Genomic DNA, 26,048 nt, shown 5'->3' with positions numbered 1-26,048 from the left:
AGATGAAACGAACACAGCAAATGTTAACAAGGATTGAGTCTAGATAAGGGTACTTGAGTGTTTATTATGCTATTTTCTCTGCTTTTACGAATGTTTAAAAATTCACAATAAAAAAAAAAGAAAGAAAAACTCACCAAATGCTAAGAATAGCAAAATAGCCAAATAATCCTAGGAAGAAAAAAAAAAAAAAGGACTGGTTCTAGTTAATGCTATCCTCTTCTTTATAGGGTTCCCAGCCTGGCGTTGAGCAAGGCTCAGTCTTACAGGTACAGTTCAAAAATTGTACTTATAGGTACAGTTACAAAAGAAGTACATGGTGAATTTCTTAGCAACGTGCACACGTTTGTAAGCCCATCATACATATTCTCTTTTCCCCTGGGGGATAGGTTGTCCCCATTTTACAAATGAGGAAACCAAAAGGTTTGGTGTCACTACCTAATAATGCTGGCTCAGTTTCTTTCTTACGAGGCAGCAGGAATTGTTCTAGACACCTATATGTATTAACTAATTTTATTGTTATGACAACTCGGAGTTACGTGTGTAACTTGCTCAAGATTGTAAAACTAGTAAGAAGTGGGCTGAAATTTGAACCCAAGCAGTGTACTCATGAGCCCGAGCTCTTAAATACCTATCCTCATGTGATGACATTACAGATGTCTTTCCAGTAGTCCGAGAGTGGAAATCTGGCAGCCTCCAGGGTTCACTCAGACTGCAAATGTGCTGATTTGGCCCACACAGCATTTTACAATTTTTGAATTAATTGCCATAATTTAAAGATTTATTTAAAGAAAGACTTCATCTGAAAATCCAGATTTCTTGTTCCCTTGAAAAATCAGACATGCTGGCAACTTTAGGCTGGCATCCCACGAGGTAATAAGTGGCTGGATGGAACTGAGTATATACTGCCCCTTTAGGGAGGGCACACTCTTTCCAGTTTGTCACATTCCCCACTACTCCCTGTTATTGCACCTGGCCTCTTTTTGCAGCTCTGTTACCCGTCTAACATGAGCATTTGAGTTTGTAACCACTGCGCTGTAAAAATCTACAACCCCAAGGAAGTAGAATGCAATGTCCACCCTGGTGGCATCAACATACTACCTAAGTCATATATTCACCCATCTGTCTATCCACCCAGCCATCTCTTAATGTTTCCAAATGCCCATCTTTTGGCTCTGCCTGTCTTAGGCACCCTCCCTACCTAGCTTAGCCATTCTCAAACTCACTGTACAGAGTCACATCTGCCATTTCTTGGTCAATATCTACTCTTCTCCCACTCAGAAGGGCAGCGTCAGAGGATGGGAGATGATCTGTTGAGGAAAAGTTATGGCGGCTGTAATGGACTGAACTGTGTCCAACCCCCCACCCCATACCACCAAATTCGTATGTTCAAGTCCTAACTCCCAATATGAATGTGCCTGGAGATGGGCCTTTAAAGGGAGGTAATTAGGGTTAAATGAGGTCATAAGAACAGAATCCTAATCCAAGAAAGCTGGTGTCATAAGAAGAGGAAGAGACACTAGGAGTGCACACATATGAAGGACCACGTGAAGACAAAGTGAGAAAGGGCCTCTGCAAATCCAAGAGAGAGAGGTCTCAGGAGAAACCAAACTGACTGTCACCTTGATCTTAGACTTCCAGTCTCCAGAACTATGAGAAAATACATTTCTGTTCTTTAAACTATTCTGTGGTATTCTGTGATGGCAGCCTTAGGAGACAAATACAGCAGGAAACTATTTTTCACGTGTCCTCCGCTTACCCTTCCACCTACCAAGCCCCCATCTTTTTTTCCCCCTACATAATTACCTGACACCCAAAACCATTTGGGTTAGTTACTAAAAGAAGTTGTCAGCAATCCCAGTTAAGAAGGTCTATTATTCCTCCACTGGTGTAAACACAACCATCAGAATGGGCTGGGAGCATGGGGAAAGTGCTGGGAAGATGCCACTAAAGAATTCTGTCAGTGAGATGCAGTCAGGACATTTCACTAAATCTCATGTACCTGAAATAGGGAGATATTGCCTGAAGTGCAAGCATAAGGAGACTCTGGAGCGGTGATGTAGACATGGAAAGTATTAGTAAAACCTAAAGTGGCTTAAGGAACATTGAGAGCTAGTTGGCTGGTTTTAGCAAGCTGGGTTTTTTTCTGGACAGTCTGAGTCCAGTTTAAACAGTGATGGTCAGAACAATTACTGTAAAATTGGCTTCATCTTAAGCCTTCCTATGGGTTTCCTCCAGGTGTTCTAGTTAGAAAGACTTCTGTTATTAACACAAAGATAGGTGGTTGCTGATTAACCCCAGAAGGGCCCAGAGGACTGGGAGAAAGCCAAACTGGCTTATGCTCCACATTTGCATCAGCTTTCAAGCTGTTGGACTGGTAATGACTGTGCAGTTGGACGGTGGTATTGGAGAGAGAGGCTGGACAAACCCCAGATGGGTTTTCAGATCCCAGGGGACAGACAATGGCAATAGATTTCAACCTCAGATTCTAAATGGAATGAACAGAGATCTGGAAGTAATCCAGAGGAACTGGCTCTAGAATCCCACAGCAGCAGGTTTAGAAACATCATCAGAACTACCTTCCTCACCAGCACAGGCTCCTAGAAACACTGCAATTTTAGTCAGTAGATAAGAATTTGAACGAGGTTTGATGAATGATTTGATCCAAACTGGCATACCCAGAGCTCAGTAAAGGGCAGGGAAATACAGGGTTGTTTAGACTTGCCTCTAATTCACTTCTAGCCTCACTTCCACTGAAAAGAATACAGAGATACTGAAATTTGAATGTAGATGTTTGGGGTTGGCCTTTTAACCCTCTGATGAAGCATAAAGGCAATGGTCTCTAAGGAATAAAAGGCATAATTCAATTTTCCTCCTAGTCCTCTCCTTGATGTGTGAATTCAGACAAAGCATAATTGCTCTGACTCACTTAAACCAGGGCAACACCACACAAGACCAAGCCTCCAAAAATATCACGTAGGTTTGTGAAAAATGCCACCACTGAAGAGCTTTGGACATCTTGGGAGAACACAATCGGCAAAGACCTTATCTACACAGACTCCACCCCTTGTGTTCTAAAACTTAATTTGAAAGTAAATTGCTTGGGACTTGAGATTCAAGAATCTGGGACCAGGGCTCCATGAAGCCTGAGGGAGGGGGCCTAGGGAAATGCACGCGTCTGGGATGGGAACTAAGGATCCTTGCAGGGGTCAGAAAAAAGCTCTTCAAGATTAGCACAGCTAGACTGTCTTCCTGCTCTGCTCCATCGGGGTCCCTCCATGGAAGTTTCTCATGTTTCTACTGATGTTTGATTTTGGGAAAAGGGAAATTGTTCCAAAGATCAGAAGAAGAAAGGTACTTTGGTTCCACGATGGGAACAGGTTTTTCTTTAGCTAAGTAAGAAAGGGTTTTATTTTCATTCCTCCTTCCACACCTTCCACAGTCTTCCATATATTCTCAAATACATTTTAAGAGATCTTTCTTCCCACTCACTAGTCCTACACCTCTGTGATTGGGCACTTCAACAGGCTGAGAAGCTGGATACTGGATCAGGTGTTGGGGGATGAGAAGTAATGGGGGCTTAGGCTGTGACTGGAGATTAGGTCTATAGTGATGAAACCAGGGACCCGGGGGCAGGGCGGGGGGAAGGAAGAAGCGAGAGAGAATGAGTATCCTTGCAGCACTCCTGTTAAGGGTTCAAAGAGCACACGAGGGCCCATCCAGTCCTCGCCCCCTCACAGATCCTCTAAAGGAAGCTGCCATGCCCCCACCTTCTGCTATTAGGTAGCTACATTTATAGCTCTTCCCTCAGCCCACAGCTGACTGGCTGGCTAACGACCAATGATGTTATCTGGGACAGAACAGTAAGGCAAGCCTGAGCCAATGAGATTGTCTCTTAGGAATTTCAACTAGGAATACCAAGGAAAAAAGCCAATGGGAACTGAAGTTGAAAGGCTGAGGTATATATGGGGGAGCTTAAGAGCCCAGGATGAGCCAGATGCAAGTTGAAGTCTTTCCTAAGCAGAACTACAGTCTGTAGAGTATGTCTGCTGGGAGAGGGTACCTCAGGCAGAAATACAGAGGGAAGCAGAGACTCTGAGCTAATAAGTCCCCAGGGCTGCTTCTGCTCCTAAAGGCTTTCCAATCCCAGGCCATCTATACCCTTAAAAATACCTTTTCCTTTTTAACTGAGGTAACTGAGACTCTTCTCAATGAAGAGAGCCCAACTATAACAGTTTGTATGAGTTCCATGTAGGTAAGCTGAAACTGAATTACCTGAAGACTTTTGCTTTGGGGAGAATGAGTAGTCTGGTTCCCTTAGCAAACATGGCTACTGCCATTCCTTATTTGGAAGCATCTTGTGTACTTGAGATGAGGTTTTAGGCAGGCAGGAAATAGTATGTCCTAAATTCTCCCTTTGTTCTTATGATGTCGGGGTAGGCCAAGACTATGTTTGAATCCTGAAGAAAGGAGGTCTTGCCATCTACAAAAAGTGGGCTTGTCTGGGAAAGTTAAGTCCTTGTAAAGTTACTAAGATCCAAGCCTACAAATCTCTTAGAAGGAAGCTTTAAAACCATGACTTTTTACCTACTTAAAAGGAGCAAAGAGGTGTCCAGCCATGTTGGTTCACTAGTGAGATCTCGTGAATCATTTCTCATCTCCAATTTCAGGGCTTAGGAGGGCTAAACTGGAAGGAAAGCTGAGAGCAGCCCTTGTCAATATGAAACCCCATCTATTATGTCCACAGCCTGTTGGAAATGTCCCCCGGCAAGGCTGCCATCAGCACTTGACTGAAAACACATGGAAACAGCCCACTCAGAGCAGGAATTCATTATTGGAAGAATAATAAGGGAAAGTTTTTTTTTTTCTTCTTCTCTCTCTCTCTCTCTCTCTCTCTCTCTCTCTCTCTGCTGGGAGAGCTGCTTTCTGGAAAAGTCACAGGGCTTAGAGGGAATTTGAATCATGTCTGGTAATAAGAGGAGGAATGGAAGAGAAAGGGCACATTTCCAGAAGTTCTTTCATATGAAGCATGATGGTTCTGGGCAACTCAAAATTAGTTGTTCCATCGTAGATGTATTACTGAAATCAGGCCATGACTCTCTTTAACCCCTTAGCCTTTCCTGGAGTTATTAGTGCCTGATAGGTCCATGGGGAAAGTACCTAGAGTTAACTGGTTTTCTGTGGCTACACCTCTTTCAAAATGGTTGCCTGTAGACAAAAATGCCTGTAGACTAGAAAACTATTTGGTTTTCTTTCCTCAACACTAACCCATAAGTCTTCAATATGTGCTGGGTGATCTAAAGGAAAGGTATATACAAGGCATGAGTGTGAAAGAAGGAGATATGTGCCAGCTCACTGGCTATAGCATTATGTGGCAGGCATTATAAGTGTTCACTAATATCTAGTTCTCCTTCTCTTCCAAATACAGAGGAGGTCTGTACTTCCCACCTTCTTGCAGCTGGGCTTGGATGCATGACTGCTTGGCCATGAGAGCAGAAGTGATGGGTGCCATTTCTTGGGGGAAGCACTTAATTGCTAGGGCACAACCCTTCTCTCTCTTCCCCTACTGTGGCAATTGTGGAAGTACATGTTGACAGTGAGATGGGATACTGAGTCATCACATGGAGGACAGCGTCCTGGGAGAGTCTCTCAGACATGCAGACTTTAAGTCACTAAGATTTCGGGCTGTTGTTTGTTTAGGCAGCAAAACCAAGTCTGTCCTGATTTATGCCCACTATTTACTGGTCTACTCCCTTCCCAGAACTGTTTGGAGCTCTGGAGAACCTGTGCTCCTTCTGAACACTGTCCTCACCAAAACTCAGAGAGGTAGGCAATGTACTTTCTCTCACACTTAGGATATTCTTTTGGGGAATGTGATGGGATCCTTCCCTCCATTTGAGCAAAAGAGGCCTCTGTTGAATTCTGTAATAGAACAAAGAAAGTCTTTTCATAGCCAAAGGACAAAAGTGATGGTGACAATATTGAAACCAAAGGAAAAATGAAAAATTTCAGAAAAAATTTCAGAAAAAAATGACACTCTCAAGTGGCTCTAAGACCACACTTTTAAGGTCTGAATCTGATCTTTTGTACTTCCTCTTGCCTTCATTCCCCTTTTACCCATTACCTAATCCTCATTCCCCATCTCCAGAATTCTCATTTGGCAATCCAGGTTTTGCCAGGTAATCTTTTAAATCCTATCCCTGAGTGGCAACTTTGCTCACAACATATAACATAGAAGCCCTATGTGTAGAGTTCAGAACTTCTGGGCTAATCCAGAAATGTTCACTCTGTGGGCTGATAGGGACCATTTCACTGGGACTGCTGCCCATTAACAGAGTACCTAGGAGGCTAGCACAATTATGGGAACAAAGTTGACCTTTGACATATAAATGCATACGTACACACACACATAGAAAAGAAATCAGTGAGTAGGTTCAATACAAGTTACCTCACTAGCATCTCATGGGAGGTACCAGGTTTGGCAGCTTCTCAGCTCATGAATACCACCTGTGTCTTCTTTCTTGCAAACATTTCCTGGGGCAACTTTCCTGAGCCTGTCTCCTAATCTTTCATCATGGTCGAAAGAAAAGGAGGTAGCTATGGAGCCTCTACTAAACTCTCAGCACCGCTGCCCAGGCTTTCTGCAGTCACTCCTCCTGGTGGAAGATCAAACCACTATTATTGCTCCTGGTGATTCTTTTATTTGGAAAATATTCATGGAGTTCTTACTATGTGCATAGTATTGTGCTGAGTATTTTAGTGAATTGAGGACGACTGGAAGAAGCCGTAACACACATGAACAGAAATACTAGACAGGTGAGGGGTGAGAGAGGAAGAAGCAGGACCAAGTGGGTTCAAATCCACATTCCATCACTTTTTAGCAAGAGACTGAACTTTTCTTGCCTCATTGCTCATCTGCACAGGAGGAATGATGCAAAGTCCTACTTCGTGAGACTGTTAGGATTAGGTAAGCTTTTGCATGTATAGTGTGTGTCAGACCTGCAGCAACACTTAATAAATATTGGCACAATGCAAAAATGGCACATAGGTCTGTCCTGGCAATGTGGTTTGCGGTGAAAAGCTCTGTTGGAACTTGGACCAGGAGAGTGTGGGGATTGATTTGTCAGTCACTGGGTGTAGAGCCCTGTCTTAGGGATTCCTGGTGTCGAAAAAATAGGCTCAAGGAGGAAGACGTTTATTCCTTGACATTTGGAATTGGGAGGTGTCTGCCTTGTACCTTTCTCAGACACTTTTGAGTGCCCTGTTTTAATGTGTGAACTATCCAGCTTTTCTTTCTTGGCGGGCAATAAAAGTGCAAAGAAACCAAATTAATAGTTACAGAGAATAAAATATCTTTCCCAACTTCTCAAATAGTCCTTTGATGTTTGAAATTAGCCAATTCACATAATAGGAACTCACAGGAAATGTACATTTAATCAGCTGCAAAAACTCAGCTTGCTTTTCACAAATGTTCTGTTGAAGACCACAAGTTCTCAAAATGCATCCCACTCAAAGGGAGACAAATGACCACAGTCTGGAAAATCTGCCTCCATGACCTCTTCCAGGTCTACCCAAATCCTTATTGCCTTCCTATGCCCAGCACATTGTTTGCTCTCCAGGAACACCTTCCCTGACTCACTCCAGCTGGATCAAACATTCCCACTCTTGCCCTTGTAGCATGTGGCTTGGATATACATCTATCATGTCATTTCATTTTATTCTGTTTTATAGTATATGAGTTAGTAGGATATGAGTCTTTTCCATACCTTACAATATAGTTCTCGAGGACGAGACACATATCCTGCTCTTGTGAGCTTCACCCTAGCACTTGGTATGTACTCAACAAATATTAAGTTGTTCAAAGACAGTCATTCAGTTATTCTTCACTGATCTGTACCTACTTGGTGCACAGCATTCTGGTGGGCACTGACAGGAAACGTGAGATAGGATGACTTGACTGTAGACTCCAAAGCATTTAAAAAACTCTGGAGGGGGAGCAGGTACAAAATGATTCTATAGAGGACAGCTTGGGGGGTCACTAACAACTTGGGTAAGAGAGGTCCCTATGCTGGGGCACGTGGGTGGCTCAGTCAGTTAAGTGTCTGACTTCGGCTGAGGTCATGAGTTAGCGGTTCATGAGTTCAAGCCCCATGTTGGGCTCTGTGCTGACAGCTCAGAGCCTGGAGACTGCTTCAGATTCTGTGTCTCCCTCTCTCTCTGTCCCTCCCTGGCTCATGCTGTCTCTCTCTCTCTCTCTCTCTCTCTCTCTCTCTCTCTCTCAAAAATAAATAAACAATAATAAAAAGAGAGAGAGAGAGAGAGGTACCCATGCCAAAGGTGGGAAGATTTGATGCCTGGCTTTGAAGGAGTCGTAGCCTCAAGGCCTTGTACTGAACCTAGCCTTGAAGCTTTGGTTGGAAACTTCATGACAGTAGGAGGGCTTAGGCTGGGTGTTCTGCTGGAAACAACTAAATTATCCTATGGGTCACCAATTGGTTTATTTGCTAATTGACTGGCCCAGCTTTGGGCTTTAAATCCAAAGAACTCATTTCATCCTTTATTAAATACTGCATGAATCTCACTCTTTGTTCTGCAAGGCTATACACAATATACTAGTGAAACTTGAATTTACACCACAATGGTTGTGCCACTAATGACCTTCCAAATGCCACTAATACCATACATGTTCCGCTTCTCAGTTGGATCCGAACCTGTCAGTGAATTCTGAGCCCATTGACCTCCCTCTGACACAAGAGCAGACCCCCACCCCCATGCCCGCCCCCAGCCTCCCCATCTTTCCATGATTTCACTTCTGAATCAGTTACTCTTTGGAGACCCCAATTCCTTTACACCACTCTTTTTACATGGTGGACAATACTTTATTCGGAAATGTTCCCTCCTGTAATTACAAATCCTGTTAGTCATCCTCCTCCTCTCCCCAGGGGGATTGTGGGCTTTAATTAATTAACATGGCTAAACCGCTTTGAGGTGCCTGGTTGAAAGGTGCTATATAAGTGCAAATTATTATTATTACGGCTGTTGACATCCCATGGCGCAAAGCCTTCAGCCCTATGCATCTAGAGACCTGAACAAAGGCTTCTTCATCCTCACCTTCCCTGCTAGGTCTGAGATGGCTGGCTCAAGGGTATGGGGGCAAATCTGTTACCGTATCAACATCAATCAACTAATTAATCCCCATTATGCTGGCTTCCTGTCCTTCTTCCAAGCAGCACCATCCTGTTTCATTTCACAAATCGTGCCCCCATCAGCTCTAGACAAAGGTCATAGTGTCCCTTATGGCCTCTGTTGGCCTAAAGGAGAAAAAAAAAAAAAAAAAAGAGAGAGAGGGAGAGAAAGTCAGTTTGAAAAAAACAAAACAAAACAAAACAAAACAAAACAAAACAAAACTGCGTTGTCATGAAATGCACTAACTTCTCACTAGTAGTCTAAACAAAACTTTCCTTCCAGCTGTATTCCTCTTACATACATACCTGTCTATTACCTAGGGAGCCAACAGCCTCACAAACCAGGGATACCCAGAAACACAGCATCGGTGTGGGGTAAGGTCCCCCAGCCCTGGCTTGACTGCTGATGGCTACAGACAAAAGCTCTCTCTGGGCTGGGTGGGAAGAGGTCATCCAGAGAAGTGGGAGCCCCTCTTCAGCTTCTTCCACTCACTCTCAAGTTTCCCCTGAGAAAGCCAGTTGCCATCAGTAGCCAGGAAGCCCTCACAAAGACAGGGGACCATGATTTAGATGTTTTGTGCTGCACCTAGCAAACCTCAGCCCTTAACAAATGCCCAGTGCTTCCACTGTGATGGTAGCCATTGAAAGCAGCCCTGTGGGGGAGATGTGGCCTCTCGAAGGGACGCTGCTGACCAAAATGCTCCTTACAAGGTTGTGCCTCAGACCCTTTGTTAGCGTGGACGTGGGTGAGCCTCAGGGGGTCATGTCTTCATCTGCCTCCATTTATCCTCCCTATTGAAGGGCTCCTTCAGGACATCGGTCAGTCTCTGTGGGAAGTGATTTGGAGGGCAACAAAAGAACTTGGGCCCTTTGGGGGGCCTTCAGAATTCAGTAAACATCTGGACACGGAAGGCCACGTTCTCAAGCAGTCTAGCTGGGGAGATGTCAAAAGAGAGAAAAAGCTGTGTGTGCAAGGCAAGCTCTTAGTTCTGTGGTGACATTTGTTGTAGAAAAATACAGCCGCCCCAGTAGGTAGATGGGAAGATTTTTCAAAAGCTCCTCTATTTGTCAGTTTTTGTGACTGCAATGTACTGTTTGTCAGTTCTTGTGGCATGTGTGAGGAAGTAGAAGTTTCGCATGGCTGGGGAGCGGCATGTGATGGATGTTCCGATTCTGTATGGGCGATGAATAACCCACGATTGCACAAGCCTGTCCTGGGAGTTGTTGTTAAGCATTTCTGTTCTCCTTGAGGTTTGTAAAGTACTTTCTAGTCAAGGTGACTTGTTAGATTCTCATCATGAGCACATTTTAATTGACCAAAAAATGAAGTACTGAAGCTAAGGGATTTACATTTCATCACATGGTGAAATTCAGGATCTGAACTCTTGACTCTCAACATTCCCTTTATTATTGAATCAATCCATTTAGAGCACATTAGTCAGCATGATTCAACATTAGTCACATGGCACTAATCAGCATTCCCCAGGGTCCCCAGATCTATCCTCAAACAGCAAAAGAAACTGGCCTCTATTAAAAGACAATGGAAAGCCATTTTCATCAGTATTCACAGGATGATGTCCAGTTCAACTCTCAGGAACCCTACTCTCCTACCCTCAGGAACCTTCCTCAGTCATCCTATTTGAAATGATTCTATCTCCTTTTTTTTTTTTTAAATGTCTGTTTTTTTTGAGAGAGAGATAGTGCAAGTAGGGGCAGGGCAGAGAGAGAGGAGGACGGGGGATCTGAAGCAGGCTCTGTGCTGACATCAGAGAGTCCTATGTGGGGCTTGAACTCACAAACCGTGAGATTATGACCTGAGCCCAAGTTGGATGCTTAACTGACTGAGCCATGCAGCAGGCACCCCAATTCTATTTCTTTTAAACATATCATATTGTTAGAACCTCGATAATAGGTGCCACAGTTTGCCTTTGATTAAACTTACTTTGTTTTTGAGCTAACTAGATTTTGAGCTACTAAAAGAGAGGGAGCATTTTCCCCCTAGTCTTATATCCTCTGAGCACCATGGTTTACAAACAATAGATACCTCAACAAATACCTGCTGAACTGAACTCACTAAAATGGAGCTTAAGTCATATTCCAGAAAGAACACCAAGTCCTTTTGGAAGAAGTTTTCAAAGAAAATCAACAACCTGAATTGATTTAACATCTTTTGGTATTATTACCTGGGCATTTTCACAAATGCAAATTGTTAGCTATGCAAAGATAGCCAAATAGCTTCCAGGTTCTAAAAGAGGAGTGTGGATCCAGGCTAACTATAGTCCAGGCCTTGAAATAAAGTTTTTTAATATAACCTTATTCCAACTGACATTTTGTTCCATGTTTTAAAAAATGTGGAGACAGGAAAAAACATTTTTGGGGAAAAATGTGTTTAGTCTATGACTTTGGACCTAAATTCATACGCTGCTTTGTGCTACAAGCACAAGTAGCTCTTGTTCAAGTATCTTTCTTGCAGAGTGCATACTAGCACATACTAAAGTTTCTGCTTGAGAGAGATTTTGTTTTGGGTGGAGGACCAAAATTTTTGGTGCTGATCCTTGGTGGCATTACTAATTGTGATACCCTACTTCTCTGTTCTAGACTCTACCAAAGAGGGTACTATTAGTATTTTTAATATATAACATTTACAATACAATATTTATGCTGCATTTCAACATTATGCTACAAGCCCAGCCCTAGGGTCTGTACTATTGTACCCTGTGGTCTAATCTCTGCAACTGGGCTCCTCTGAAAAGGATGTGTCACTGAATATTCATCTCCCCTTCTCTCTCAAGGTAAAAGAACTCCCAAAATTTAGCTAGGCACATGGTCCCCAGATAAACAACTATAATTTTCCAGTCTTTCTTCTCATATATTTACAGATTGGCCAACATGATATAAGCAGGAATCATGTGTGTAACTTCTGGTTAATATCCTTAAAAGAAGGAGGATACCCTTTCCTTTCATCATCATTTTCTACCTCATACAAATTCTGCTACCTGGTTGGAGGTAATGATGCTGAGCCATTGTAGACCATGACAACCATGAAGGCAACATCCTAGGTGTGATGGGGCAACAAGCTAAGAGCCTGGGTCCCTGGACAAATACATGGAATGAGCTGCTATACTAGTTCTGGACTGTTCTCCTCTGCAATGCTATGTGAGAAAGCAGTAAACCTCTACTTTTGATTTATATTAAGTGGACACTGTTAATTTGTATTATGATTCCACCCAGCCAAACTTATAACCCAACTCAGGAACTTTCTTGAGGAATTGCTTACAATAGAGTGACTGATCCATCTTAGCTTAGGATTTCAAGATTCAAGGTTCAGGACAGGAGTGGAATATTCCAACAGAGGCTCATGAAGCCTGAAAGATAAGTTGCCAGAAGGGCTGCCATGATGGAAGATGAGAGGCTCCACCCCATTTCTGATTTTATAAAATCTTAGGAGCCCTGAGTACTTGTGAAGGGCTACAAACCCAAATCTGAGGTAGTGAACCCTACTTTGCCTTTCTGGAACTCAGTCTGCTGTCCTGAAAATAAGGGCAGTGGATGAGACTAAAATCTCTCATTCTTGAAAGCGTATATATAGTTATAGCTTTGGGAGGAATTAAAGTAATTTTTGTCAACTAATCATCTAAGTATATGCATAAAGCACATATGTTGTGCAGAAGATACCTCTAGAGACTATGGAAAGATAATACCCCAATGGCAGAGATAAAAGAGGTATCCACAGAGAATACATGAGAAGACTGCCCATGCAAACATGACAACCAACTTATAATTACACACAGCTGTGTAGCAATTGGTTCGCTACCTCCAGAGGAAGTTTAAATTGGTAAATGTCCTTGGAAAGCAACTTGGGAATATATAGTAAAGATTAAAGTGTGCATACCCTCTGACCAGTCGTTTCACTTTTTATGTATACCTAGAGAAACCCTCACACCAGCACACAAAGAAGCACATGTAACAGAATTCACTTAGTTAACAAATAATTGAGATTTCCATCAATAGGGGAATGGATAATGTGGCATCTTCAGACAATGAATACGGATACCTCATTTAAGTAAAAGAACATGATCCATGTGTATCAATGTGGAAAAATTGTAAAAACAAGACATTAAGTGACAAAAGCAAATTGTGGAATGATGTGTCTAGTAAACCATTTATGCAGACTTGGAATGCACTCAAGACAAATCATCGTATCATATTTGGATTCACATACATGTAGAAAAGTTCTTCAGAACAAGGGAAAGGATATGTATCAAACCCTGGAGAGTTTCTACTTCTGTGAAAGAGTGTGAGGGAGGGATAGATACAAGGGGTTTTTAATTTCGTCAAGTTTTATCCCTATAATTAAAAAAAAAACTGGAACAAATATGACAAAATTTTAACATTTGCTAAGTCTGGGTGTTAAAGTCATGGGTTTTATTATTTTCTGTCCTGTTCCATATTTAAAATATTTTATTTTGGAAATATTTTCCAAAAAAATATTTTTTTGGAAAATAAAATCTCTCTTTGAAGCTAATAGCCAGAGTTAAAAAAGTAAACAAAGCAGAGGGTTGGTGGGAGAAGTTGCCATGGAAGCAGGGAATGTGAAGTAAATGTTGAAAAAGAGGAGAGAACTGGCAGAGGGTCATGCTTCCTCATTTTCCCCGGGGACGTTCCTCCCTGAGAGGCAAGTGGGAGTCATGAAGGACAATGCCTTGGCCTGCACAAGCTTTTTGAGGCTGCAGTGGCACCTGGCAGCCCAGGGACAATGTGACAGACCTGCTCTGCCCTCTTCTCTGTGACCTCTGAGAGAGAAGTTCACTCTCTCTGCTCCATTGAATCCCAGGGCTCTCTGCCCAGGCTCCCACAAGAATGCCAGGCTGTGCCAGGTGTGTGGGTTCTATTTACCAAGCAGACACCTCCATACCTGGATGGAAATAGATTGAGAATCTTCTGGGTCACTTTGAGTCCACTAGGCAGAAAACATTTAGATGTGTTACTAATTCAAACTGAAATCTGATGAATGTAGATGGTGGTATTTGGGGGAAAAGAATTTTTTAATAAATCACCCAGTTGGCTCAGGGTCTAAGAAAATGGGGTGGAAGAATCCAACCCAATTTTGTGACAAGGGAACAAATAGGGGAGATTAATGCCTCTCCCAATAAGCTTCAAAAGGCGATCAAACATTCTTGATTTTACAAGAAAGATGAGGTACATAGCTATCCAGCCCTAAGAAAAATCATTGTTTCATTGTTTTCTGATTTCTTCTGAGTCCCTAAGTAGGTGGTTGGAAAAACAGGAAACTAGCTTCATTTGCAGAATTGTCTCTGGACCCATCTCAGGGTGCCCTGGGCTCCCCTAAGATTCCTTAGCCCCATCCCAAGGTTTATGCTGCTCATTCAGAATTAAACTAGCAGAAGATAGCACCAGAATCCAAATTCAACCTGTCATACCTCATTTTAATTTTTTAAAAAACAACATAAAACCACAATTCTGCCCTACTGAGAAACTAAGGCATTATTTTCTGTCCCTAACAACTTGGCACTTGATTTTCAAATGCTCGCTAGATTCCTGAGGAAATGGAGAGAGTAGGGCAAAGGAAGAGTGAATAAGGAGCCCCTCTTCATTCTCCCAGGCCAGCCCGGCTTCCTTACTAAGTCGGCGGGCCTCCACTGCCCTGAGCCTCACAAAGGCCAAGGCGGCTCTGGGAGAGACCAGCCTTGGGTTTTTCCTAGGGCTCCCGCAGCATCAGCAACACAGTCTGGCTGTTTTCAATTACAGGATCTTAATCTTTAGTCCTGGCCTGACACAGAGGCCCAGGGGTCCCAGCTGTGATCTGCAGGGCACAACATTAGGGGCTTGTTGGGGAAACAAAGAACATGACCAGAGCAGAATATGGGTCAGGTTGGAGTTCACTGCAAATGCCCCTTTCCCTTCAGCAGCCAGGCGGTTCTGTGGGTCCACTCCATTAAGGCTGATTCCCAAAGCCAGCTCCTGCTTTCCTTTCTCCATTAGGCCCTGGCACCCTTAGCCTTACTCTGAGCCAGCCAAAACTCTAAGCTCTTCCCCCCAATGGGTGCTGGGCATTTCATGTTGAACTCAGGGCAAGAGGAGAAAAGCATTAATGGGAGTCACCCCCACACCCTCCACCTTTCCCACTTAAGTTGCACAAAAGAGCGGACTCTCCCTCTGCTGGGACCTGCCCCCCTCAGAGTCTGAACCATCAGGAAGCTGGTGGCTTCGAGCTCCCTCTCCTTTGAAGCCAACTATTTCCAGGGTCTTGAGCCCAACCATGAGGCCAGGATCTCCACAAGTGCAGGACAGACAAAGAAGATGCAAACAGCTCAGTATTACCATGGTAATGGCCTGAGCCAGGCAGCCTCCTGAAGATGCTGGGAGGGTGGGTTTTCTTTTACTTTTTCTTTTCTTTCTTTTTTTTCTTTTTCTTTTCTTTCTTTCTTTTTTTCTTTTTGCAAAAGGAGAATAGTTCCGCTTTCTATTTTACTACAACAATAGCACAGACTGGCTCCTTCAAGTATTTCAAAAAGCAGCCTGAGAAATCTCTAACCAGGCCCCTCAGTCTCTCCAGCCTGCCGATTTATTGTTCCTCCCATCCCAGGGAACAAAAAGGCAGGAAGGGTATAAGGCCCCCAGTTGCCGGCTGTTCTTAGCATCCTAATCCTTGGGAACTGGTAAGGGGAATGGCCTGTGGAGCCGGTAAATCGAATTCTGGCCTCACCTTTTATTCCCTCCCTCTGCTCATGCACACAGGAGCTCTCCAGGTATTATAAAACCTCCTGGTTAGCAGGCTGGTAGGAATCTTGGACTTGCTAACGGGATAAAAGGCAGTGAGGGATCATTCCCACAATCACTGACAGCCCCCTCCACCTGAAAAAGCGCAGCCTGTATGGACTGTTCCTTCCCACCACTCCAGGCTGCCTCTGTGTAACAAATACTGAACGTCCAGCCCCAAGTGCCTTTTTTAGTTGGTACCATAGGAGCTGCCCTCGCTCTTCCAGCCTTTCCCCCTCTTCGTCTCTGTGTCTCTCAGACATGGATTGTATTGCCCCTCAAATCCCCTGCACTAGGACCAACCAACCTCCATGCCAACCTGGGGCTAGCATGCCAGAGCAACCTCTCACACGAGGAAAGCTTCTCGACATTGGCTGCAGGTATCTTTCCAAGGTTACCACCCAGGAATCAAAAGTTGCTTTGCCTTAAACCTGGGGAATTATGGAGGTGCCTTTTTTTTTTTTTTTTTTTTTTTTTTAGTTCAGTCATCTGGTAAGAGTAGGGGGAAAAATAAGCTTTCATGTTCTGGTGTATGGAGATCTCAAGGTACAAGTCTACTGAGCTAAGGGATGATAAGTACACCATCACCGAGGAGAATCAGATAAGCTGAAGGGTTAAGGCCTGTGGAGATCACCCAGGCCGATGACTACACTCCAAGGAAGAAAAATATTTTGCACTGCAACCTCCATACACAAACTCATTATGCACACACACAGTCACCCAAGAAATATGCCATGAAACAATGCAATATGTGTGATATAATCTGTGATTTTTAAAATTCTCCTCTATTTCATTTTTTAAAATTCTGGTTGTGACTCATTAATTTCATTTCACGACCCACCAATGGGTTGCAACACAGTTTGCAAAGTGCTGAATCAAGGTCAACATTGTCATTTTTAAGCGGACAAAACTGGGGTGCCAGAGATTTTCTCAAGATTACACCAGAGCTAGAACAGAAATCCAAGGGAGTCTCTCCACTAGAGGAGGGATCTGCATTGTTTTCTCAGGACCAGAGCTCTTTCTTGTGTTCCCAAAGCCTTGGGAGCACATAGCTATTGGGGAGGGAGTCCCCAGAGGTCTGTATTCAGTGGCATTACTGCTAGGGGCAGAAGGGTTCTGCTGCCTCAGAAAAGCTCAGAGAGGGAGACATAGCTGGGGCAGGGGATGGAGAAAAATCTTTAAAAGCAACCAAGTGAGGCACTGAAGTCTCCCAGACATTTTTATTTATTGGTTGGGGTTCCTACATCATCGTACTCTCCCCTTAATTTTTCTCTCTCTGGGACACATAGCTATAGGTCAGCCTCCTTTCTCCTTTGTTTTCCAACTTTTTCTAATAGTCTTTCTTTGCCAATTTTCAACCTCTACCAATTCATTTCTAGCCTCTCTCTAAACAACTTTCTATTTCCTGTCAAAATCATGATCTTAGCAATGAGGCTCAGAAGCAACTCTGTGAATCTTGTTCTCACAAATATTATCCTAAAAATTATCCAAATTAGGTCAGGCTTAGAGATGCTGTTTACCAAACTGCCCAGTGATCAAGATATAGGCACGATATCAAGGCTCTGAATACAAGCCATCTGGGCAAAACTGCCTCTTTTCCTCCTGACAGTGCCTTGTAATCTTCCATAGAACTTCTTAAAATCTTCATTTAAATTTGCTATTTAGTTGATTTCTAATCTTTTAAGAAAGCCTCTAAAAATGAAGAGCCAAAAGCCACACTGTGTACTGGGTAAATAAGAGTTCAACTTTCTGATTGCTTATTAGTTATACACCCTTAGAGAGTACGTAACAAAGGGGCCTGCTGTTTGCTTTGCTTAATCTGGTCTTAAAATCTCTGCTTCTTTGTCAGAAAACAATATTTGCAATTGTAAAAAAAATATTTACCAAGGAACTTGGATACCATAAGTCAAAGGCTAAGAGCCAAAGGTCAATAGTTCTTACCCCAAATTTCCCTGGACCCGAGTCCCTGCTGTGGAGCTCAGCTGCACCAAACAAACAAGCTGCTTTCCAGGTCCATTAAGAAGCGGACGTTTTAGAAGGGGAAGGAAAGGGGAGGCTGCAGCCTGCTCCTCGGACCAAAAGCATGAGCCCTCCAGCCCGCCCCACAAAATTCCTGCTAGATCTTTGCTATGCAATGTGTCTCCATGGGAATATTCTAAGGACTCACCCTGTTTCATCAACCTGGGGAAAGTACTCGACTTATAAAATCCTAAAGGGTGGATATTCTTCCTACAGACAGCAATGACAGTATGTTCCACTGGGCTTTGGCATAGATGTTCACCTATGCATTCTGTGGACCTGCCTCCTGCCTGGCAGTGGGGGGCAGATGTGTGTCCTCAGTCTTCGGTGGAGACGGTTCTCAATCTACAAAGCAGCTTTGGACAACTGGCCCTGTGGGCTAAGTTCAACAGTGTTTGAGTTTGCCTCTCATGTTCATTATTTTCTGGACAGACCTGCAATCACCAGAAGACCCAGCATCTGGGAACCACCACTGTACATCAGTGAGCTCCAGGCTGTGGCCTTGGGGCGCTCTATTGTGAGCCAGAACTCAGCTCCTTCTAAGTCCTAGGCCCGTGTCACATGGTACAGGTCAGCAAGGCTTGGTCCCCAGTCGGGACTTGAGTAAAGGGAACAGAAATGGAGTAACCAGAAAGGAGCCGAGAAAGTAGTGGCCAAGGAACCATGACAAAGTGCCTCCCAGGCTGCCAGACCAGACGGTTTTTCAGTTTGGTAAGCAAGAGGGCTCTGAGGCAATGCTGGGTCCTCCACACTCTCATCAGAGGCTTACTGTCTGGTTCCTCACTCCACAGGGTCTGCAAAGAGCACCAGCTTTTGGCAGTTCCTAGATTAGTGCTTTAACTCTCATTCTTTGCCTCACTCTATTAGGAAATTCTCTAGTTTTCCCTCAGCCTCACCTCCACCTTCTGTTACGTTCTTGTCACAATTACCAATCTCTTTTGATCTCATCAGGATAAATATCATTGGTGAATTCATCTTGGCCTTTGATTCTGCCCTGAAGCAGCTTCTATCAGGAGCACGGCAGTAATTATCACCAGTGGTAGGCAGCAGTGAGCATAATCAGCTTAAAGAAATGGCTTAATCAAGGATCTTACCTTGAAGAACCAGGCCTTCCTTCTGGATGGTATAAGCAAATGAGGTGAAGGGAGCCAGAGGGGACTTGGCAATGAGAATCTGCACATAAAGCATATTTTCCCAGAGTTAGTCAAAGGGGTATCATATCAGAGATGAACCTCTGTTCACTCCCCTTCCCACTTTGAGACAAAGCGGTAGCATGTGACTACAAGCCATAAAGTTTATTTAAAAAAATTATTTTAGAGCCAAATCAGTGTTATTCCTTCAATCAGCTGATCACTTTGGAAGGCTGTACATTTATCCCAACTATTCTGCCCCTGAATGCCATATTCTTGACCAGTTCCTTTAGAAATGTCTCCTTATTTTATGCCTCATGCTTTAACAGCTACCTTTTGCCCAAAGATAAACCTAGACTGATTCTCTAATCTTATTCATAAGTTTAGCTATTTTTCTAAAAAGAAATTCAAAGCTACCCTTAAAAGATAAAGATTTACTATCATTATAAATATTCACAATAACTTGGTAAAAGCAAAGCCATGATAATTTGCTTTATTGGCCCCAGCTCTTTACCAATTCTGTATTCATGCCATTTGTCCTGTAACTACATTTCCTCTTGCTTAGGGTGTAGGTATTTCCCTGGACTGAGGATTTGCCCATATGACTTGCTTTGGCTAACAGGTTTTTTGCCTAGGCTTCGAGAAGCCTCACATATCTCCCCTTGCTCTCTTATGCTTCTGCTACTGTGAGAGAAAAATACGTCCAAGCTAACCGGCTATCTCAGAAGGAGGTTGAGAGACACCTGGTGCAGTGCTGGCCAGCCACACCCAGTCCACATTGCTGACCCCCAAGAGAACCACATACACATTAGTTAAGTGCTTATTACTCTATGCCTCTGAGATTTTGGTGGTGTTGTCATGAAGCATCACTGCAGCAAGAGTTGAATGATATACCAGCCAACACAAAATATCAACAAATATTTTGAGCAATGGCTTTCTCCTAACAAAATACCTACTTTAAAAGGGATAGTCGGGGCGCCTGGGTGGCGCAGTCGGTTAAGCGTCCGACTTCAGCCAGGTCACGATCTCGCGGGGTCCGTTAGTTTGAGCCGCGCGTCGGGCTCTGGGCTGATGGCTCAGAGCCTGGAGCCTGTTTCCGATTCTGTGTCTCCCTCTCTCTCTGACCCTCCCCCGTTCATGCTCTGTCTCTCTCTGTCCCAAAAATAAATAAACGTTGAAAAAAAATTAAAAAAAAAATAAATAAAAAAATAAAAGGGATAGTCATGGGGTGCCTGTGTGGCTCAGTGAGTCAAGTGTCTCAGATCATGATCTCGGCTCACGTCACGATCTCATCATTTGTGGGATCGAGCTCTATGTCAGGCCCTGTGCTGACATGTAGAGCCTCCTTGGGATTCTGTCTCCCTCTCTCTTGGCCCCCTCCCCTGCTTGCACACTCTTTCTCTCTCAAAATAAATAAATAAAGTTAAGAAAAATAAAAATAATAAAAAACAAAAGGGATAGTCATTTGGTCATTAAAAAAGTATTATCATTAACACCTATTCTCATACTTCATAGGGTTCCACTGAACCTCTATGACATTTCTCTTGAAGGAAGATGAAGACCAGTTTCCTGCTTTACAAATTAACATCATCAAAGATAGGGATAGTGTGACACAGAGCCACTTAGGTAATCAGGGAGGCAAGAGAGAAGGAAGAAGTAATTTCAAATCACCAAAAGGCTTAAATGTAATATCTCAATTTATCTCAATACAGCAAACATTTACTGATTGTCAACTCTGGTGGTATAATGTGGTGGAAAGATCATAGGTTGTAGTCATAGAGTTTGAATCTAGGCTCTTCCCCTAATCAGCATGGTGCCTATTATAAGACCTTCAATTTTCCCCTAATAGCCACCCCCTCTTCTTCTGTTTAGTTAATAACTCCCCAGGTTTCAACACTTCTCTGCCACTTTTGCAACTGTGGGGTGACCATGTGATCAAGCTTTGACTAACAGTCTGTGAGTACAAGTGACAGGTAACACTTCCAATGTTTTGAAAACTAATGTTTTCATTAAATCATTGTGTGCTCTCCACTTTCCCTTTCCCTGTTCCCAAGGGCAGGAACTGGCTTCAACTACATGGAGGTGGACATCCTGGGAGATGATGAAGCAACTTGGGAGCAGGAAGCTGAGTGACCTCACAAAGCATCAGTGCTTCCCACCTGGGATCACCTGTCCATCTCAGGACAGAGCCACTTGTCTGAACCACTGAGTTTCCAAATGTCTTTGTTACTATGGTATTTGTAGCCTGAATTCTAACCAATACCGTGGTTCTGCACAACCTAACCTTTTTGATTCTCAGTTTCCTCACATGTAAAATGGGGATAATAACACCCACCTAAGTGGGATTATTGTGAAGATCAAATTAAGTATATTAAAATTCCTGTCACTGAGCCAAACTAAGAAAAACATTTCCAATCAACTCGCCCCATATGCTTCCCAAGTACTCCTTACTTTTCACTCATCAAAAATCAAAATACTTTTTTTTTTAATGTTTATTCATTTTTGAGAGACAAGGAGAGACAGAGCATGAGAGGGAAGGGGCAGAGAGAGAGGGAGACACAGAATCTGAAGCAGGCTCTAGGCTCTGAGCTGTCAGCACAGAGCCCGACGCGGAGCTCAAACTCACGAACTGCAAGATCATGACCTGAGCCGAAGTTGGACGCTCAACCGACTGAGCCACCCAGGCGCTCCTAAAATACTTTACTTTTACCAGAAGGATTCAACTCAAGTTAAATCTCAGTAATTTACTACTGCTTTACTACTGCTCTAGAGTTATGTAAATAAATTTGCTCATCATTCTTAGACCCAATGAGTAGATCGTATAGGTGGGCATTAGCATCTTCATGTCAACACACTTCACCTGAAAATTAGGTGGAACCTTTCTGACAGAGTTAGTTTAGGGACGGTTCATTGTGAAGTTTATGGATGCCCAATGTCAGGAGAAGGGCATGACAGAAAAGAAGATAGTACTTCTCAAACTTCAATGTACGTGTGAGTCACCTACAGGTTTTGTTGACATGCAATTTCTCATTCAGTAGGGCCTGATAATCTGCATTTCTAGCAAGCTCCTAGGAGATGCTGATGCTGTGGTCCATAGACCGCATTTTGAACAGCTGGGTTCCAGGAAATTAGCCCGACTGAAGAATCTAAGATGAAGAAGCAAGAGACAGGAGTCCTGGAGCCAATTAGAAAGCTATTGTGATAATTCAGGGCTGAGATGACAAGGCCCTCAACCACAGTTGTGTCAGAAAGAATGGGAAAAAAAGGAAATGGAGACAAGAAATATAAATCCTTTAGATCAAAGAGCAATAGAAATAAATTAAACATATCCCAAACCTCAGATCTTTCTTGTCTGCATAATTGCACATGAAACCAAAAGGGTATAAATAAATAGTAATCAATAAAGTATCATACTATATTTTTGAAAATCATATTAACCATTTTTACTTTATAGACTAAAAATCTGACACTAAGGGAAAAAAATAAGATATTCCAATGCAGCACAACAAACAGGATCTAAGGCTATGGGTCAGTGGGTCACTGGTGTCACCTCCATCATTTGAACACTTCCACTCCTAGGGAGCACATGCCCACTGTGAATAAGCCAAGAGACATTCGCCTGGAGGGACCTCACACCTGGAAAGACCTCCCTTCCAGGGAATCATGGACTTTGGACAGGTCATTGATAAATGCCCTGTCCTTCCTGAGCAGGGTTTAAAATTGGTCATCAAAAGGATGATTTGTATGCAGTTAGAAAGAGGAAGCGATCAGTTGTGTCAGATGAATCGCACTTCCTTTTTTTTGGAAAGAACTTCCAGATTGATAGATCTGAGGGCTACCACCAACATGATATACCTGATTTTCTGCAAAAAAATGTAACAAATTCTCAATATCTTTCTGGGATAGAGTAAAGACAAGTTGGGCTGGATGCCAATACCATTAAGTGGGTTTGTAAGTGACACGAAGATCAATAGCAACCTCTAGTAGAATGCATTGGATTCTAGCCTTGGTCTTGTCCATGTTCAGCATTCTCACTGACCTGGACAAGGACACTGATGTCCTCAACCCCATCCATACAACAAATATGGGATCCACCATGGAACAGAACGGCCCCAAATTGCCACCCTAATGGAGTTTATATTCTAAAGGACGAAAAAGATAATAAATAAAATGAGTAGAATATATGGTATATTAAATGATTATGCATGCAATGGAGGGAAAAAAGGCAGAGAAAGAGTATAGGAAGTGTATTGGAACTGAGGAGAGGGTCAATTTTAAATAGAGTATTAAGAGAAGACCTTACTAAAAAGGTGACATTGGGACTTGTGGATCATGTAATTAAACCTATTGATGGGATGCTGAATGTGGTAACAGAAGACAAAAAATGCAAAGAGTCATTATATTGGAATAGACAATCATAATAACAAAACAAATCTAAGTTTGACTAGAAGGTTGGGACAAATCCTACAAATCTTTCAGAATGAAATTTTATTAAAATGTATGTAAGGCCCTGTCCTTGAATACAACGGACCAACTACTGGTTACAGAATGGCTTACAGAATAGCATTCAGAAAATGGATTAGGAGTGTTAGTTAAGTATAGTTCAATACAAGTTGGTTGTGAAATGTGGTTCACAAAAATCTAGCATGGTCTTGGGTTGTATTAGTGGAGACACAGTATCTGGAACAGGAGAAGTGATGGTCTTCTTCTCATTCAACAAATCATACTGGGTGCGATGTGTTTGGATTGGAGCCTAAATTCCAAAAGAGAAACTGACAAACAGAAGAACAACTGGAAGTGAAGGGTGAAGTGGGGTGAAGGTGTGTTTGCTTTTAATAGTTTTCTTTCTTCTTTTCCTTCCTTTCATTCTTCCTTTTTTTCTTTTCTTTCTTTCCCTCTCTCTTCCTTCCTTCCTCCATACTTCTCTCCCTCTCTTCTTCCCTCCCTCTCTTCTCCCCTTCTTTCTTTCTTTCTTTCTTTCTTTCTTTCTTTCTTTCTTTCTTTCTTTCTTTCTTTCTTCCAATATGAGTTTTCTGATCTGAAGGTTCTTTAGTGTTACATATTAGAGAGGAGAAGAGTAAATTCGTTTTCTAGCCCAACAGATTTCAGGAAAAAAGTGATGCTTGCCATGTATCTTTGTGAATACATAGAGAGTCTTCCCTTTTTAAGACTTGAGTGAATACCCCACGCTCTTGTGCCTTCCTACCTTTCAAACTAGAAATTATCCTTTTCTAATGCAAACAAACCTCCCTAGTAGATGATTTGGGCTATTTTGTTTCAGATGTTCAGTCATCTACTACATTTGGTGTGCTCTAATCGTTGTCTGACTTGTGCTGTTGTCAAATGTCATTCTACCTTCTGCAGTACATCATGACCTGCAGGGAGGGCCTGGCTGCTTAATAAAATTCCAAGATTCTAAGTGAACATTTTTTTTAAATCATACTTAACCTTGCATGCAATGTGTGAGGTTGGCTTTGGAATCCTCTGAGGGTTCACAGATATGTAGGTGGGCAAGAATGAGTGCAGACACTTTGGCTCAGAAAGCCAAAGTGTCTTAGGCCAAAGCCTAAGGCCACACAGGGCAGGTGTGTGGTGTTGTGACTGTTATCCCACCTGCAAATAGCTAGGTTGTTCTCGTTGTTGTTTTTTTTAATGTTTCCTTTATATCAGACTAGCTTGACTTAATACTCTAATGAATATACTTTTTCCTCTCTTCACCTATTCTTGCAAGGAAAGTGATCATCAATATATTAAAATTCTTTTGAAGAACATTTAAGGTATAGATGTGTTGGGTTCCAAATCCCACTATTATCTGGACATAATTTCCATTACTTGTACCCCCTACCCACTATCCACGTACTTATCCACATACTTATTCAATCCACAAATACTATCCAAGTACTTATTCAAGTACTACAAATAGTATCCAAGTACTATCCATGTACTCATTCAATCCACAAATATTTACTGGGCACTTTGCTTTGTGCTAGGCACTGTTTTGGATGCAGGGGAGATAGCAGGGGATGAGACAGACAAGGTCCTTGCTTTCATGGAGCTGACATTCTGGTGGCAGAAGACAGACAATACAGGGAGGTCTTTAGGCCTTTAGGTTTTTTTTTCCCATTGACATTCTACTATGAGTTTCTTTTTCCTGGGCACTCACTTATTCATTCATTCAATCCATTCATCAACAAACATTTATTGAATACCTACTGTGGACCAGGCAGATTCAATCTGCACTGTGTGAATTCGCACTTTTGAAAGGACTGCTATCTATTTCTACCTCAATTTATTTCTTATGTGTATGTTCTGAATTTTCGATGGGATTGCAAAGATCAGAGCACTTTCTTTGATCCCACATCCATCCCTTTTATAGGGCCCAACCCAGTGCTTTGCACAAAGTGGGCTCTGAAAATGACCAGTGAGTATTTTCCTCACTGTTCTTCACTTTATCCCTATTTTTCACACTTTATGTGTGAAGTTTTCTCCCAATTTACAAGTGAACACACAGAGGCCTAGGTATTCTAAATAAAACGTGGAAAGAGAAGTCAGCCTTTGGGGCTCACTGGCCTCCCCTTACAGACCCTATTCTCCTTCTTTTGTGTCCCCTCAGGTGCCTATTTGGCTTTGAGCAAATACATTGTCAGCTGATTCTCTTTAGCTTTAAAGTGGCAGCTGATTTAAACCTTCTGGGTTACCCTTTCTGGTGTTTGCATTTTAAATATAAGACTCTCAAAGGAGATTAATGGATCTAAAATAGTGGAAAGTCCTACAGGATCAGGATGGGTGAGGGAGCCTTCCGGGGTTCCCACAGTGATGACGATAATGATGAAGGAGAAAACAACAACACTTTGAGGTAGGTGGCTTATAAGTGCTGAAGTCGGGATTCCAGCCCAAGCCAGATGGTTCTATAGTCTGTTTTTGAACCACCATGATG

General features: G+C 42.7%; 1 protein-coding gene across 5 annotated transcripts in view; it reads right to left on the bottom strand.

The window, feature by feature from the left end:
- Positions 1-26,048, bottom strand: part of RAD51B (RAD51 paralog B) — a 617,832-nt gene that overhangs the window by 27,020 nt on the left and 564,764 nt on the right. For 4 of the 5 annotated variants that reach the window (XM_047862724.1, XM_047862723.1, XM_047862726.1 and 1 more), the window contains one exon: positions 19,076-19,154. In XM_047862724.1, the coding sequence (XP_047718680.1) occupies positions 19,076-19,154 (79 nt within the window). Of the gene's footprint in view, positions 1-8,852; positions 9,309-19,075; positions 19,155-26,048 lie in introns of those variants that run through there. The other variant, XM_047862725.1, reaches the window with a different exon arrangement.

This window comes from Prionailurus viverrinus, chromosome B3, assembly GCF_022837055.1.
Source record: "Prionailurus viverrinus isolate Anna chromosome B3, UM_Priviv_1.0, whole genome shotgun sequence".
NCBI classification, from domain to species: Eukaryota; Metazoa; Chordata; class Mammalia; order Carnivora; family Felidae; genus Prionailurus; species Prionailurus viverrinus.
This window is presented reverse-complemented; position numbering and strand designations above follow the sequence as displayed.